General features: G+C 37.5%; 1 protein-coding gene across 1 annotated transcript in view; it reads left to right on the top strand.

Moving 5' to 3' along the window:
- The window catches only part of SLC39A8 (solute carrier family 39 member 8), a 74011-nt gene that overhangs the window by 25693 nt on the left and 33683 nt on the right, over nt 1-14635 (top strand). The window contains exons 2-5 of the mRNA XM_039222217.1: nt 80-242; nt 7776-7945; nt 9022-9144; nt 10088-10255. Coding sequence (XP_039078148.1) covers nt 80-242; nt 7776-7945; nt 9022-9144; nt 10088-10255 — 624 coding nt within the window. The remainder of the gene's footprint in view (nt 1-79; nt 243-7775; nt 7946-9021; nt 9145-10087; nt 10256-14635) is intronic.

Raw genomic sequence — 14635 nt, 5'->3', positions numbered from 1 at the left:
CTGCGTCTCCTTATGGTATCTTCGCTTGCATGCTTTTACTATGTTAACACATATGTTTACTTTGTTTCTCTTGTTTCAGTGTCTATCAGCTCAAGAGATCTTTTCCCTTCATGGCTTTTCAAATACTACCCAGATAAGCAGCTCTAACTTCTCTGTCATCTGTCCAGCGGTCTTACAACAACTGAACTTTCATCCTTGTGAGGATCGGCCCAAACACAAAACAAAACCAAATATTTCAGAAGGTATGTTGGAAGTTTTTTTCTCCTGTTTGTTTGAAAAGCCTATAGGCTAGTCTGAAATTAAATCAACATGCTTCTTTCACTGCTTTGTTGTTTTTTTTAAAAAGCTGTATAAGAAGCCCTTGGTAAAATACTTATACTCTGAAAGTTTAGAATATGAATAATTAGAACTTATTTAAGCTTCATAAATTGTTCTCTTCTATTTGTGGAGTCAAAGTTATATTTGGTACCACTTAAAAACTTTATAAAACTCAGTTCTTGATTTTAAACAATATTTGCTTTATACTGTACATGCTGGATTGTGCGTTAACTATTTGGCTCATAAATGATCTGGTGATTTCCATTACCTTGTGCTTATCTTATTGTTTAAGAGCTTATCAATTTATCTGTAATTTTTAGTAAAGGGATAAGGGAATATCCCATTTAGATTAAACATTAAGGTACTGAGTTATTACAGCTTTAATTTTCATTAACGTAGGAAAATGTCAGTGACTATTTTTTAAACTGCCTGTAATAGTATTGCCATAAGTAGTGTAATTCAAAGGAATAACCTGCTGCAAAGAAATTCTAAAATCTGAGAAAACAAGTGCATGCTTACTGTATAGTTCATATACTTAAACATGTAGAAGAATTCTTTTCCAAATAAGATAAACCACTTCTTCCATGGGTCTGTTTGCCAGCTATGTGCAGTTTCTTGGTACTCTCAAATCATTAACCTGACCGACATGGATATTTTAATTCTCATTTTTTTGTACATTGTTCATTCAATAAATGTTTACTGAATGACATGCCAAATGCTGTTCTGGGCACTGAGGATTCAGTAGCAAAGAAGAAAAATTCTCTGCCTTTTTAGGGCTTACAGTGTAATGGAAAAGAGAAATAATAAACATTTATTCAAACAAGCAAATAGATAATGTAATTTCAGAGTGATCAGTGCTATGAAGAAATTAAGTAGGTAAGGGATAGAAGGAGACAGTGGGCAAGTGTGATTTTCAATAAGTCAGAGGAGGCCTTTCTGATGAGATTACGTTTGAGCAGGGCCCTCCCTGAGGGCAAGGAGAGAACCATGGCAAGATCTTCTCTGGGAAAAGAACATTCTTGGTCAAGGGAACAGTCTCCATAAGCTTGACAACAAGCTTGGCGTATGTAGGGAACTGCAAGAAAGCTTGTGTGTCTGGAGCATAATAAGCAAGAGGGAGAATAGAAGGAAATGGTGCCCTGGCCCTTTCAGAATGCAGTAAATTGACTGGATTTATTCTGAATGTGGTATGAAGATACTGTAGGGTTCTAAATGGGGGAGTGACATGATTTTGTTTGGATTTGTATAGGATTATTCTACCTGCAGTTTGAAGAATAGATTGTAATGGGGTATGAGTAGATGCAAGAAAATTTTCCCAGGGCTGGTGCTGAGGATGATGCGGATTTCGGCTGAGATGGGAGAGTAGAAAGGAGGAGAAGTGATCAGATCCAGAATGGATTTTGGAAACTGTGCTAACATGGATTTGCCACTGGAGTTGATGTGGGGGTTGGGAAAGATGAATCAAGTTTTGAGCCACTGAAACCAGGGAGGAGTTTGTGCCATTTCCTCAACTGGAGAAAACTGAGAGCAGCAGTTTCTTATGGAGGAAGCAAGTGGTGAAGCTTGGGTATAATTTTTCACATGGTCAGTTTTAGACATTGACGTAGACCACCAAGAAGAGTGTACAGTAGACAGTAGCATGCACACATTTAGTGCTCAGACATCAAGACAAGGCTAGAGATTTGTCATGTTAGAAATGACATTTGAAACCACTGGTCTGAGTGAGTACATCTAACCTGAGTATAAAAGAATATAAAGAGAGAGAAGATAGAGAAGAAAAGGGACACCTCAACAGAGGAAGTGCTTATTCTACTGACTTTTAGATTCCTTTGGTATATATGAATATGTAGTACTTACTACGTGGATGAGTACTGTTCCAAATACTTGATCTATGTTGACTCATTTAATCTTCATACAACTCAGTAATGTAGGAACTGCAATTCCCATTTGCAGCCAAGGAAACATATATACAGGGAGTATAAAGTCATTTGCTCAGGAGTATACAACTTGCACATGATAGAGCCTTCTTCAAACCTGGCCATCTCAGCTTCCAGACCCATGTTCTCTTTCATATTCTATATTTACACACATGTAGAATAGAAATCCCCAAATATACTTTATCAATATAATTAGCAATTTTGTGAATAACAATAATTTCACAGCTAATTGTTTAGGCAAATATTTTTTCTAGATTATATACTAAATAGGAATGTGTTTGTAGTTCTACAAGTTTGTTTAATGTACTTTGCATTTTATATTCCAAAGTAAATTCAGAAAATGCTTTATATATTAACATTAATGATAGTGTAACATAATAAAAGTATAGATTCTGAGGCCAGCCCACCTGGACTCAAATCCCAGCTCTGTAATTTTCCAGCTATTTTTGGGCACATGACTATGTCTTTCTGCCTCAGTTTTCTTATCTAAAACAGTACCTTTCTTGTAGGGTTGCTATAAGGATGAAATAATATTTGTGAAGCATATAGAGTATAATATAGCATTTGCTTAGGCACTATGTATATGTCTGTTAAGTAAAATATATCTACCATGTACATAATTCTGGGTATAGGAGATGAAACTTCAGAAAAGCAAGTCCTCTACTCTTCATATTAGTGACTGACATTCAAAAGTGTCTTTGACCCTAACTCCCAGGTTTCCTCTATCTCAGTAACCAGGAAGTAGGAACAGGGAATTGGGAAGCAGGAAGTGAGGGAATTCCAGGGTCAACACTACAAAGTCATAAAATGAAAAATCAATAGTTCTAAGTTACAAGATTAAACACGCACCAGATATTTGGACAGAGACCCAAGAAAGAACTGGGTCTTAGGGTATATATTATCTTAGGAATTGAAATGGGGCTGGAGTGGGTGGGATCCAGTGGGAGAAGATAGAGAAAAATTTCTGGAGAATTAAGGTAACTGGTAGAGTACTCATTAATCTATGAAGTTTCATTTGACACTATATTGCCTTTATTTGGTGCACTATCTTGTTTTATTTTAGTGCAACTATGTGTGCTTCTGTGTTGAGCAATTTATTTAATATCTCTGTGCCTCAGATATCTCACCTGTAAAAAAGAGATAACTATAGTACCTTCCTTCTAGAATTATTGGAGGTATCAAATGTGTTAATATATGCAAGTGCCTAGAACAGTGCCTGGCACAGAGAAGGAAGACTATATTTATTTCTCTTAAAATTTTTCATAGGTTTACTCCATTCCATGCTCCCTGTGTAAGCCTATTCTTTTAAGTAATGAAATGCACTTGATTCTTGATGTAACTGTTTACTTAATGTAGACTCAATTCTGAGTTCATTCAAAGGAATGAAAACCAAAATAAAACTAATCCAAAGGAGTCATGATATAAGGATTTTATACACATGTTTACACTGACATTTCAGTGGACAGATAAAATAGTCTCATATATCAGAGACCTCATATTTTGTGATTTTGAAATTGCCTTTCAGGTGCTTTATAAGCTCTTATTGATGGATACCATAAATGGATAATAAATTAAATTCTCTAAGAAATAGACTAATTGTTTTAGCAGTAATTTAATGATCCAAAATTGGTGCATTTTTTTTTTTGATGGGGTCACCGAATGCTATTTAATTCAAATAGTAAGTAAGCACAATAGAAGTTTACTTGTAGCATCCCTGGAGATCACATTGTCCAGTTCTGTAGTAGAACCGGTAACATAAGTCTAAGCTCCAGAGATGTTGAATGGCTTCCTCCAGGAGGAATATCTGAGGAAGGAGGAGAGGGCTCCTCACTCCTAGTTCTTTAACTATATAACAATGAGTTAAATGAGCTGAAATTTATATGGTGGTCTGCTTACTAATTTATCATTTTTTATATTATAATGATATGTATTAGAGGCTTACTATATATACCAGGGACAACATTAACTGGCTTTATTTTATTTTTGTAAAAACTCTATGAAATAGGAGGATTCAATGAGTTAGAGTAGATGCAGTTTTTAGAAGAATCTTAACAAACAGTGGTCTTTCAATAAATGGTAGCTCTTGTTACCAATTTTCCTTGGAAATTTATAAAATCTTTCAGAATTCACTAAGAAGCAGAGAGAAAAGATCCTCTTTGAATCAGATCATTAGAGAGAGTCCTATGTATATATGGAGAGGCCCAAGTAAATTTCTTATAGCAATTTATTCTTTGGTGCCCCAGTTGAGTGGATGAATGGAACTTTTTTTCTTTAATAATGTCCTAACAACATAAGAAGAGGAAGCTATGTAGTTTGCTTAGAAGGTGATGATTCATATTCCCAAACTTCCCCAACTAGTTCTGATAAATATATACAATAGTGACTAAGGTTGGAAAGATTAGATAGGCAAATGATTTTTTTTTCTTTTTTTGGCAAGAGTTCTGGGCTGTACCATGAAATATGACATTCATGAATTCATTCATTAAAAAATGTGTGCTATTTGCTGGGCAATATTCTAGGCACTGAGAATGAAAAAAAATAGCTCTTTTTGAAAATTTCTTAATTTGTATAATGTAGACAATTATAAAAGTGATAGAACTAGGTTAGCACACAAGATATGGTTGGTGGCCCAATTACCTTTAATCAAAGAGCCATGGAGACCTCGAGGAGGAAGGGACAGCCACCTGGAGGAGCTAGGAAGGTTTCATAGAAGAGGCTTTGTGGTTGATTTAGAGAAACACGTGTGACTTTCTTAGGCAATGAAAAGTAGAAAGATCTTTTCAGATAGAGAACTACAAGTAAAGTAATTCTGTACTTGGAAAGCATTATGTTAGCATAAAGGCCATGTTGAGAAGCATGTAAATAACACTGGAGAAGTTGTGTGGGAGTCAGTTTATGAACAGCAGTTTTGAATAGGGGCATGAGATGATCTTGTGTTTTAGGATGTAAGTCTGGGGGCCATGTCAAGTAGGGGGAGGAAGATCAGACAGAAGACTCATAATGCATCAGAAGAGGAAGTGGGAGAGGCCGAGGGCCTCAACTCAAGGCACTGGCAATGAGGATGGAGAAGCTAGAGTGAGAGAGGTCTCAAGAAAAATTGATAGTGTTTGGTCACCAATTATCTATGAAATTGACTGGTTTGGTGACAAATTGACATTGATCCTAACACTTCTGCTATCTATGGAAATTACAGATTTCTTAGGGGAAGGTGGATGTATTTAGTATGTGTATGTGGTTTTGCCTTACTTTGGTACTCAAAAACTGTGCATTTTTATTTTAGTTTCAGCATGTACCTTTCCTGTTTACCCAATGAGATTATAAATGTTTGTTGAATGAATGCATGCATATAGACTTGTGAAGTGATAGAAGACTATTTGTGTTAAGGGGAACTACACATCAATATACCATAGAGGGAGATATGGGGATGGAGAGCTTTCTCTACATGGAAAGTCTGAGGGGAGTAGGTATCTTGTGTTAGGTGATAAGGTAGTGAATGGGAATGAGGTGGACCTTTGTAGTTCCAATGAGATGACTTTGCAGGGCCCGGTCAGGGGTCTGGAACTGATAGGAAAGCATCTGGAGAAGATAAAGTCATGGTCAGTGCTGTGATGATTCTTGTGGCAACAGTAACATTTATTTTCTGTTCATTTCATTTGGTATGCTGCACAAACTAACTTGTATTGCTTTGTGTGTGCCTGTGCCTACCCCTTTCCCAGTACTCCAAGCAAAAGATCCATGTTCCTTGTTGGCAAGAACCATGGTTTGGTCTATATCCGAGGCTCCATAAACATTTGATAAGATTGTTTTTATAAATTAAAAAACATTTTTTTAACATTTATTTATTTTTGAGAGACAGAGTGAGACAGAGTGTGAGGGGGGGAGGGGCAGAGAGAGAAGGAAACACAGAATCCAAAGCAGGCTCCAGGCTCTGAGCAAACATTCAGCACAGAGCCTGATGTGGGGCTCCAACCCATGAACCATGAGATCATGACCTGAGCCGAAGTCAGACACTTAACCGACTGAGGTACACAGGCACCCTGATAAATTTTTTTAAATGTTTATTTATTTTTGAGACAAAGAGAGACAGAGCATGAGCGGGGGAGGGGCAGAGAGAGAGAGGGAGACACAATCTGAAGACAGGCTCCAGGCTCTGAGCTGTCAGCACAGAGCCTGATGCAGGGCTCAAACCCACAAACCACAAGATCATGACCTGAGCCGAAGTCGGAATCTTAACCGACTGAGCCACCCAGGCACCCCAGATTGTTTTTAGATAGAATCGCTTGAACTAGAATAATGGTGAGCAATCTTGTATTTAGGAAGCACAATATTAAATCTTTATAGATTTGTTGAGTCCCTTGGTTTTTTTGAAAATTAGAATACTTCTACAGGAGTAAGGAAGCATATTGCTAAACTATGTTGGTCTTGGAGCCAGACTGCCTGGGCTCACAATCCAGCTTCCTAGCTACATGACTTGGGCAGCTCACTTGAACTCCATATGTCTTGGTTTCCTCAACTGTATGAGGAGGTACTACCTGAACTTACCTCACAGGGTTTTGTGAGGATTAAATACACATCAGTTTCTTAGCAGAGTACCTGGCAATGGCAAACACTCGTAAGCATTAAGTGTTACTATGGTGCTCTACTGAGGGTGCCATTGAGAAAAGAGGCCTAACATTTAAAAATGTTTTCTGCACATTTTAAAGAAGTGGCAATGCAGAGGCAGCTTTCTAGCCTTTTATGTTGTCTTTCGTGCACAGTGTGGGAGACATAGGCAAAGCCATGTGTTGCACGGTTCCAGGGGCCCATTTGTATGTCAGCCCACACTGCCATCCGTGACTGTCCTGGGGTCACACAGCATGCTTCACCTGCACTCCAAGTATGTCCTGGAACCACCCCTCTAGGACAATCTGGAGGAAATTGAGGTCACATATGCCATTAGCTGTATGGCTTAGGATAACATTCATTCATTTCATCGTAAGCAACATTTATTAAGCACCTATTGAGCACCAGGCCTTAGAGATAGGGATGAAAGACTTGTCACTCCTTCTGTCACCAGAGTCTTCACTTTCTAGGATCGTTTTGCCTTAATCTGAACTCGGCAGCTCCAGTTATGCAATGCATCTCCACTCTGGCTTCCTCGTGCTGCCCTCCTGAGTGCTCATGGCACTTGGCTGAGTCTGGGTCCTGGAGGCTCCGGCTGGAGGGCCGAGGGGCTGCCTTTCCAAGGTGCCCTCTACAGGCACCTGCAGACAAGTGCTTATGACAAGCTCAGTGTAAGCAACTATGGTCACTTTGAAGCTAAAGTGTTTAGTGAAGTTAAACTGTTACTATGAATATTTATTATTCTATAGTAATGTTGACAGTTTTCTGTATATTTTCATTGAGAAGATTTTGTTGTTTTAAAGAAGATACCTATTTCGAGCTTTTAAAGAAACAAGGTGTTTCAAGTTTACTGTACAGTAAGACTTCATTTGGCGCCTTTGCTTTGATTAATTGCTACTCTTTTCCTCTCATCTACAGTTTGGGGATATGGATTCCTGTCGGTGACAATTATTAATCTGGCATCTCTCCTCGGATTGGTTTTGACTCCATTGATAAAGAAATCTTATTTCCCTAAGATTTTGACATTTTTTGTGGGTCTGGCTATTGGGACTCTATTTTCAAATGCTATTTTCCAGCTTATTCCAGAGGTAAGGACATTGGCTATTTATGTCTGTGAATAATTGTTTCTTTTAAATGTTTCAGCACTTTGTACATTTTAAGGCTCCATAATTATCACAGCATTTTATGGTCTGCTTGATAGTGTTGGATAAGAGAAAGCTGAATCACAGCAGAAGAAAAAGCTTGTCTAAAGCTACAGGGGATGTTAGTGTCGGAGATAAAATTAATATTCTAGGAGGCCAGCCACCAGGACGTGCCCAGACAGCTCTGGGACACCTCTGAGGGCTTTAAAACTTTTTTTTTGTCTTGCATTTGGAGAATTTAATTTTTCCACATACTTTTATTATTTATTTATTTTTCTAAAGAGCATGCAATGTCAGATTACTGATGATATACCACAAAATGTCCTCATACATTTATTATAGCTTTTACTTAAGTTTATGTTTCTTGTTTCTTAGGAACACCTTGGCTCTTTATAATTTGAAACTCTAGTTCTTACTCTATGTCCTTTAAACAGTAGATTATTTCATTCTCGTGTGTGTGTGTGTGTGTGTGTGTGTGTGTGTGTGTGCATGTGAAAATCTTTCTTTTCTTCTTTATTCTTGGGGCCAACCCTTGCATTCTTTATCTCTTTAGGACCTATCAGGATCCTCTAGGTTTTAAAAGGTCTCTCTTGGGAAAACAGTAATCCAAATGACTTTGCCATATTTGCTTTAAAAATTCAACTCTGGATATGATGGACAAATACATTACTTTTAAGAGAAAATGGATTATCAATGTCTCATTTTTTTTAATTACCTAGATTTAATATGTATAAAGATGTGAATCAGTGCTTCTTTTTGACCACTAAAACCTTTCTCTTTCAAGGTAAATATTGCTGAAGGAGATAGCCAGGAAACTAGAAGATACTCTGGGGTTTTAATTAACAAAACTTTCTCTGTTTATAATTTAGTTACTTAAATTTCAGAGTTTTTGTTTTGTAATTTTGGTGGGTATATTCCCAATATTAACTTATCTGAAGATGGACTTAGAACTTTGGTAAAAATTGTATACTAAAAGATTTTGGTATTATTTTCTAAAAATCTGAACTTTTTTTCTCTCTTAGGCATTTGGGTTCAATCCCAAAAGTGACAACTATGTTGAGAAGGCAGTTGCTGTGTTTGGTGGTTTTTACCTACTTTTCTTTTTTGAAAGAGTGCTTAAGATGTTATTAAAGGCATATGGTCAGGTAAATAGATTTTATTTAAAATATTTGATGTTTGACTTCCTATATCTACTTTATATATAGCTTTATAGGAATATAAAGGCAGGAATTTTATTCTTTTTAAAAAATGTTTTATTTATTTTTGAGAGAGAGAGAGACAGAGCATAAGTTGGGGAGAGGTTGAGAGAGGGAGACACAGAATCTGAAGCAGGCTCCAGGCTTTGAGCTGTCAGAGCAGAGCCCAATGCAGGGCTTGAACCCATGAACCCTGAGATCATGACCTGAGCTGAAGTTAGACTCTTAACCAACTGAGCCACCCAGGTGTCCCTGGAATTTTATTTTTATAATTCTATGAACAGCTCAGTTACTAGGCTTGTGAATGTGAGGAGAAGGAAGAGTCAATATATTAATAAGTATAAGAGAACACTTGATTCATAGTGTAGAATTGGAATAAGTGCCAACAATTCAATGCCAAAAAAATGGTGCACAATTTGTGTTCATTCATGTTCATCAAAATAAGAAGGCATATTTACCCTAACATGAACAAACAGAAAAAAACAAAATCTAATAAATGAAGATACATTTTATTTTTATTTTTTTAAATGTTTTATTTATTTCTAGGAGAGAGAGAGAGAGACAGCATGAGCAGGGGAGGATCAGAGAGAGAGGGAGTCACAGACTGAAACAGGCTCCAGGCTCCGAGCCGGCAGTCTGCACAGAGCCCGATGCAGGGCCCGAACCCACGAACTGCGAGATCATGACCTAAGCGAAAGTCGGACGCTTAACCGACTAAGCCACCCAGGCGCCCCGAAGATACATTTTAAATCTAAAAAGATTACATATTGAATAGTCATATAGATTTTCTCTTACAAATAAAAATCACTAGACTCCCTACTTTCTTGGAAGTGTGAACCACCATTTTGTCTTCTTATAACCTCCTCTTCCTTTAAAAATTTTTTTCATGTAGAATGATCATACCCACTTTGCAAGTGATGACTTTGGTCCTTCTCATGAGAAAACTCATCAACCTAAAACGTTACCTGCAATCAATGGTGTGACATGTTATGCAAATCCGGCTGTCACAGAACCTAATGGACACATCCATTTTGATAATGTCAGCGTGGTATCTCTCCAGGTATGGCAACTCCATTTTCTCCTTACTGTATTGCATCCTTTATACAATGTAAAGACTTACTTATACAATAAGTTATAAAATGCAACCACATCAACATTTATACACTTAAATGCGTCTCACTTATTCTTGTATATGTGGAAATAAGTGGAATGTAAGTTTGTATTCTGTTTACAATTTTCCTCCCTATATTACTCTAAACAAGTGAGTTAAGCAAGAAATTGTGGGTTACTGGATCTGAGACTTCACTATTCCCTAAGATCATTTAACTATATGTATGAGCTACTCAGATTTATATGTACAGTGATATGTAGCAAAGTTAATCAGAGCATTTCTCTTATTTTGCAATTCTTTCAAGATTCAAAACCAAAGAATCCCATGGAATAATTTTGAAACCTCAAGAAACAAGATTTGTAAGCTATTAAAATTGTGTTCATTAATTAATTGATTTAGAATTTGCATCCCCATCTTCTAAATAATGTTAATAGGTATCATTTCTTGAGTATTATTTGCCAGGTAATATGCTAGGCACTTAATTGTTTTGTCTCATTTACTTTTTATAGCAATTATTCAAAGTAGGGTTTATTTTTTACATCTTAGAACTGTTTCAGTTTCAAATGATGGGAACCAAACCCAAATTATGTATGCAGAAAGGAGACTTTATTGGAGAGATAGTGGATTGTCTAATGGAACAGCCAGGCTATAGGAAGAGTGAGAACCTAGGAACCATTAGAACCTGCAGAACTCCTTTGCCTCCCTCTCTTCCGTGTCTTAGAGTCATTCTGCACTTTGCAGTGGTTCCTTCCATAGGGGGAAAACACAGCCACTAGCAACTCCTGAGATTTCTGTCTTATAATTTCAGCCACTAGAAGGAAATTGACCTGACTCTTTCAGTCCTAAATACAAAATTCCTGGCAACTGTCTCCTTCGTCCGGCTTTCATTAGATGTCCCCTTCTAGACTAACAGAGAGTTGGGCCCCTTGTATGGCTGTCAGGGCATATGGATGGAGTAGAGGACTGTTTAGGAAAAAGGAGTGCTAGGGTGACAGTATCATTCGTGTTCACAACAATTCTCATTGACAGATGAAGAAAATGGGACTTTAGATGTTAAATAACTTCTGCAGGGTCACCCAGCTGGTAAATAGATCCAGAAGCTACAAAGTAAAACATGATATAAAAAAGAAACATTGAAAATAAAATCAAGGAAAGCCTAGGAAAAAACAATTAAGTAGAAAAAAAATATCTGAAGAGGTTATTATGGCATATGACCTGAGTTTCCTTCTGGAAAGAAAACATGATCGGTCATATACTTTGCTCCACCTGATTAAGGAAAATCTCAAGTGTGTTTGAAGAGGCAGTTTTGTGTTAGCACTAAGCTAAGAGAGGAAATTATTTCATGCAATGTAATGAATAATGTTTTCAGCCAAGATTTTGCAAAGAATATGAAATGTTCAAATAGATAATTTCTTACAATAATTATAGCTAACATTTATTAATGCTCAGAGACTGTGCTGAGAATTAAATGAATGGCCTCTGTGGTCACTCATCATAGTTTAAGAGATAGGTACTGTCATAATTCAAAGACTGTAGCTTTGAGAGGTTAAATAACCACCCCAAGGACACACAGCTCCTACGTGGCAAAGTTGGATCAGGATTGAGGCCATCTGATGCTGAAGCCTGCATTCTTGCTGGATTGCCTTCCTCAGGTCACAAATTCTCTACTAGAATCAAGATGATGACATTAACTCTTGATAAATATTAATTTAACTCTTGACTTGATAACTCTTAATTTAACTCTTGACGATAACTATTAATTTTCAATGGGGTAGAAGATAATTTGATCCTAGGCTGTTGCTTTCTGAGGGCAAATAAATGAAACTGCTTGAAAATTTAATTTTAATTTTAGAGTTTTCGGGCTCCTAATTTATGATTTACTATGGCCAGAAGATGTGTTTGTGGTAAATATTAGCACCCTGACAAAAATGGGATCCTGAACATGGTCTTGTTTCACGTAATTTAGAAATACCAGTTGAAAAGCTATTCTTACTCTGTTTCTGGTAGTAGTGCTAGTACACAGGCTTTCGTTCATTTACTCAATAAGCATTTATTGAGTACCTGCTCATTGTCCTGGGCACTGGGGATTCAGAAGCAAATGAATTCTTGTGAAGCTTATGGTTTATTTAGTAGACAACATAGAAAAAAGTAAAACAATAAAATATCACATAGCAATACTTTGATGAAAATGAAATATGGTGATGTGGGAGTGACATGTGGGGGCTTCTTTGACTGATCGACAAAGGTCCCTCCAGAGGTCAGCAGAGAATTGGATAATGAGAAAGAGGAGCCAGCTATGCAAATATCGGAGAAAAACACTGTTTAAAAATCTCTGAGAGTAATCAGATGGGTTATATATAAGGGAACTAGAACTGAAGTGGTATTGGACTTCCTGATATCATTGCTGGAGACCCAGTGTCACTATGCCTTCTATATTCTGAATAGGAATGACTGTGGAATTGTAAACCACAGTAAACTACCAATCTAGTGAGAGCACGTAATGAAGCTAGGATTCTGGAAATATACTTCTGGGAATGAGAAGTCCAACTGAACTCAGAGAAGGTGTATTCCAGGATGATAGGCCTTGAGATGAGCCATTAGTCCTGACACTAATTTCTGATGGGGACTATTTTCTGGCCATTTGGTTGAAAGTATAGTCTTAAATGAAGACACAGTTAAGTACTGAGTAATGTACTATTATTCTCAATTTTCTTTCTTTCTTTCTTTTAATGTTTTATTTATTTATGAGAGAGTGAGAGAGAGAGAAATTGAGAGACAGCATGAGCAGAGGAGAGTCAGAGAGAGAAGGAGATACAGAATCTGAAGCAGGCTCCAGGCTCTGAGCTAGCTGTCAGCACAGAGCCCGATGCGGGGCTCGAACCCACGAACTGTGAGATCATGACCTGAGCCGAAGTCGGACACTTAACCGACTGAGTCACCCAAGCACCCCTCAATTTTCTTTTTTTAAATGTTTATTTATTTATTTTTAGAGAAAGAGTACCAGCATGTGTAGAGGCAGAGAGAAGGGGGGAGAGAGAGAATCTCAAGCAGGCTCTGCATTGACAGCTCGATTCCATGAATCATAGAATCCTGACCTGAGCTGAAATTAAGAGTCACTTAACTGCTTGAGCCACCTAGGAGCCCCATTATTTTCAGTTTTCTTTTTATATTGCATTAAAAAATCCTTGAGGGGAAAACTGGCAGCAACCTCTTTGACCTCAGCCACAACACCTTCTTACCAGACATGTCTCCAGAGGCAAGGGAACAAAAGCAAAAAGGAACTGTTGGGACCTCATCATGAGTAAAAGCTTCTGCACAGTGAAGGAAACAATCAACAAAACTAAAAGGCAACTGACAGAATGGGAAAAGATATTTGCAAATGACATATTGGATAAAGTGTTAGTATCCAAAATCTACGGAGAACTTCTCAAACTCAACACTCAAAAAACAAATAATCCAGTGAAGAAATGGCAGAACACATGAACAGACACCTTTCCAAAGTCACTGAGATAGACACATGAAAAGATGTTCAACATCACTCATCATCAGGGAAATATAAGTCAAAACCACAATGGGATACCACCTCACACCTGTCAGAATGGCTGAAACTAACAACCCAGGATACAACAGATGTTGGCAAGGATGTGGAGAAAGGGCAATACTTACACGTTATTGATGGGAATGGAAACTGGTGCAGCCACTCTGGAAAAGTCTGGAGGTTCTTCAAAAACTTAAAAATAGAACTAATCTATGGCCTAGCAGTTGGGGGATGGGCTAGATGGGTGATGGGCATTCAGAAGGGCACTTGTGATGAGCCCTAGGTGTCATATGTAAGTGATGAATCACTAAATTCTGTTCCTGAAACCAATACTACACTACGTGTTAACTAACTTGGAGTTAAGAAATAACATAAAGGTTTATATATTGCTTAAAGAGATAATAGAGTAATATAAATTATAGTGATTTTAATAATAAAATTAAAATATTTTCTATTTTGAGGCACCAGGGTAGCTCAGTCAGTTAAGCCACCGACTTTGGCTCAGGTCATGATCTCATGGTTCATGAGTTTGAGCCCCATAGCAGGCTCTGTGCTGACAGCTCAGAGCCTGGAGCCTGCTTCAGATTCTGTGTCTCCCTCTGTCTCTGCCCCTCCCCAGCTCACACTCTGTCTCTGTCTCTCTCTCTCTCAAAAAATAAACAAACAAATATTAAAGAAGTTTTTAAAAAATATTTTCTAACTTTTTAAAATGTTTATTTTTTTTGAGAGAGAGAGGGAGTAGGGGAGGAGCAGAGAGAGAGAGAGAGAAAATCCCAAGCAGGCTCTCAGTA

This window comes from Hyaena hyaena, unplaced genomic scaffold (genome assembly GCF_003009895.1).
Source record: "Hyaena hyaena isolate Hyena2069 unplaced genomic scaffold, ASM300989v1 scaffold_1084, whole genome shotgun sequence".
Taxonomy (NCBI): domain Eukaryota; kingdom Metazoa; phylum Chordata; class Mammalia; order Carnivora; family Hyaenidae; genus Hyaena; species Hyaena hyaena.
The sequence above is the reverse complement of the archived record's forward strand: the minus strand, read 5'-3'. Positions and strand labels throughout refer to the sequence as shown.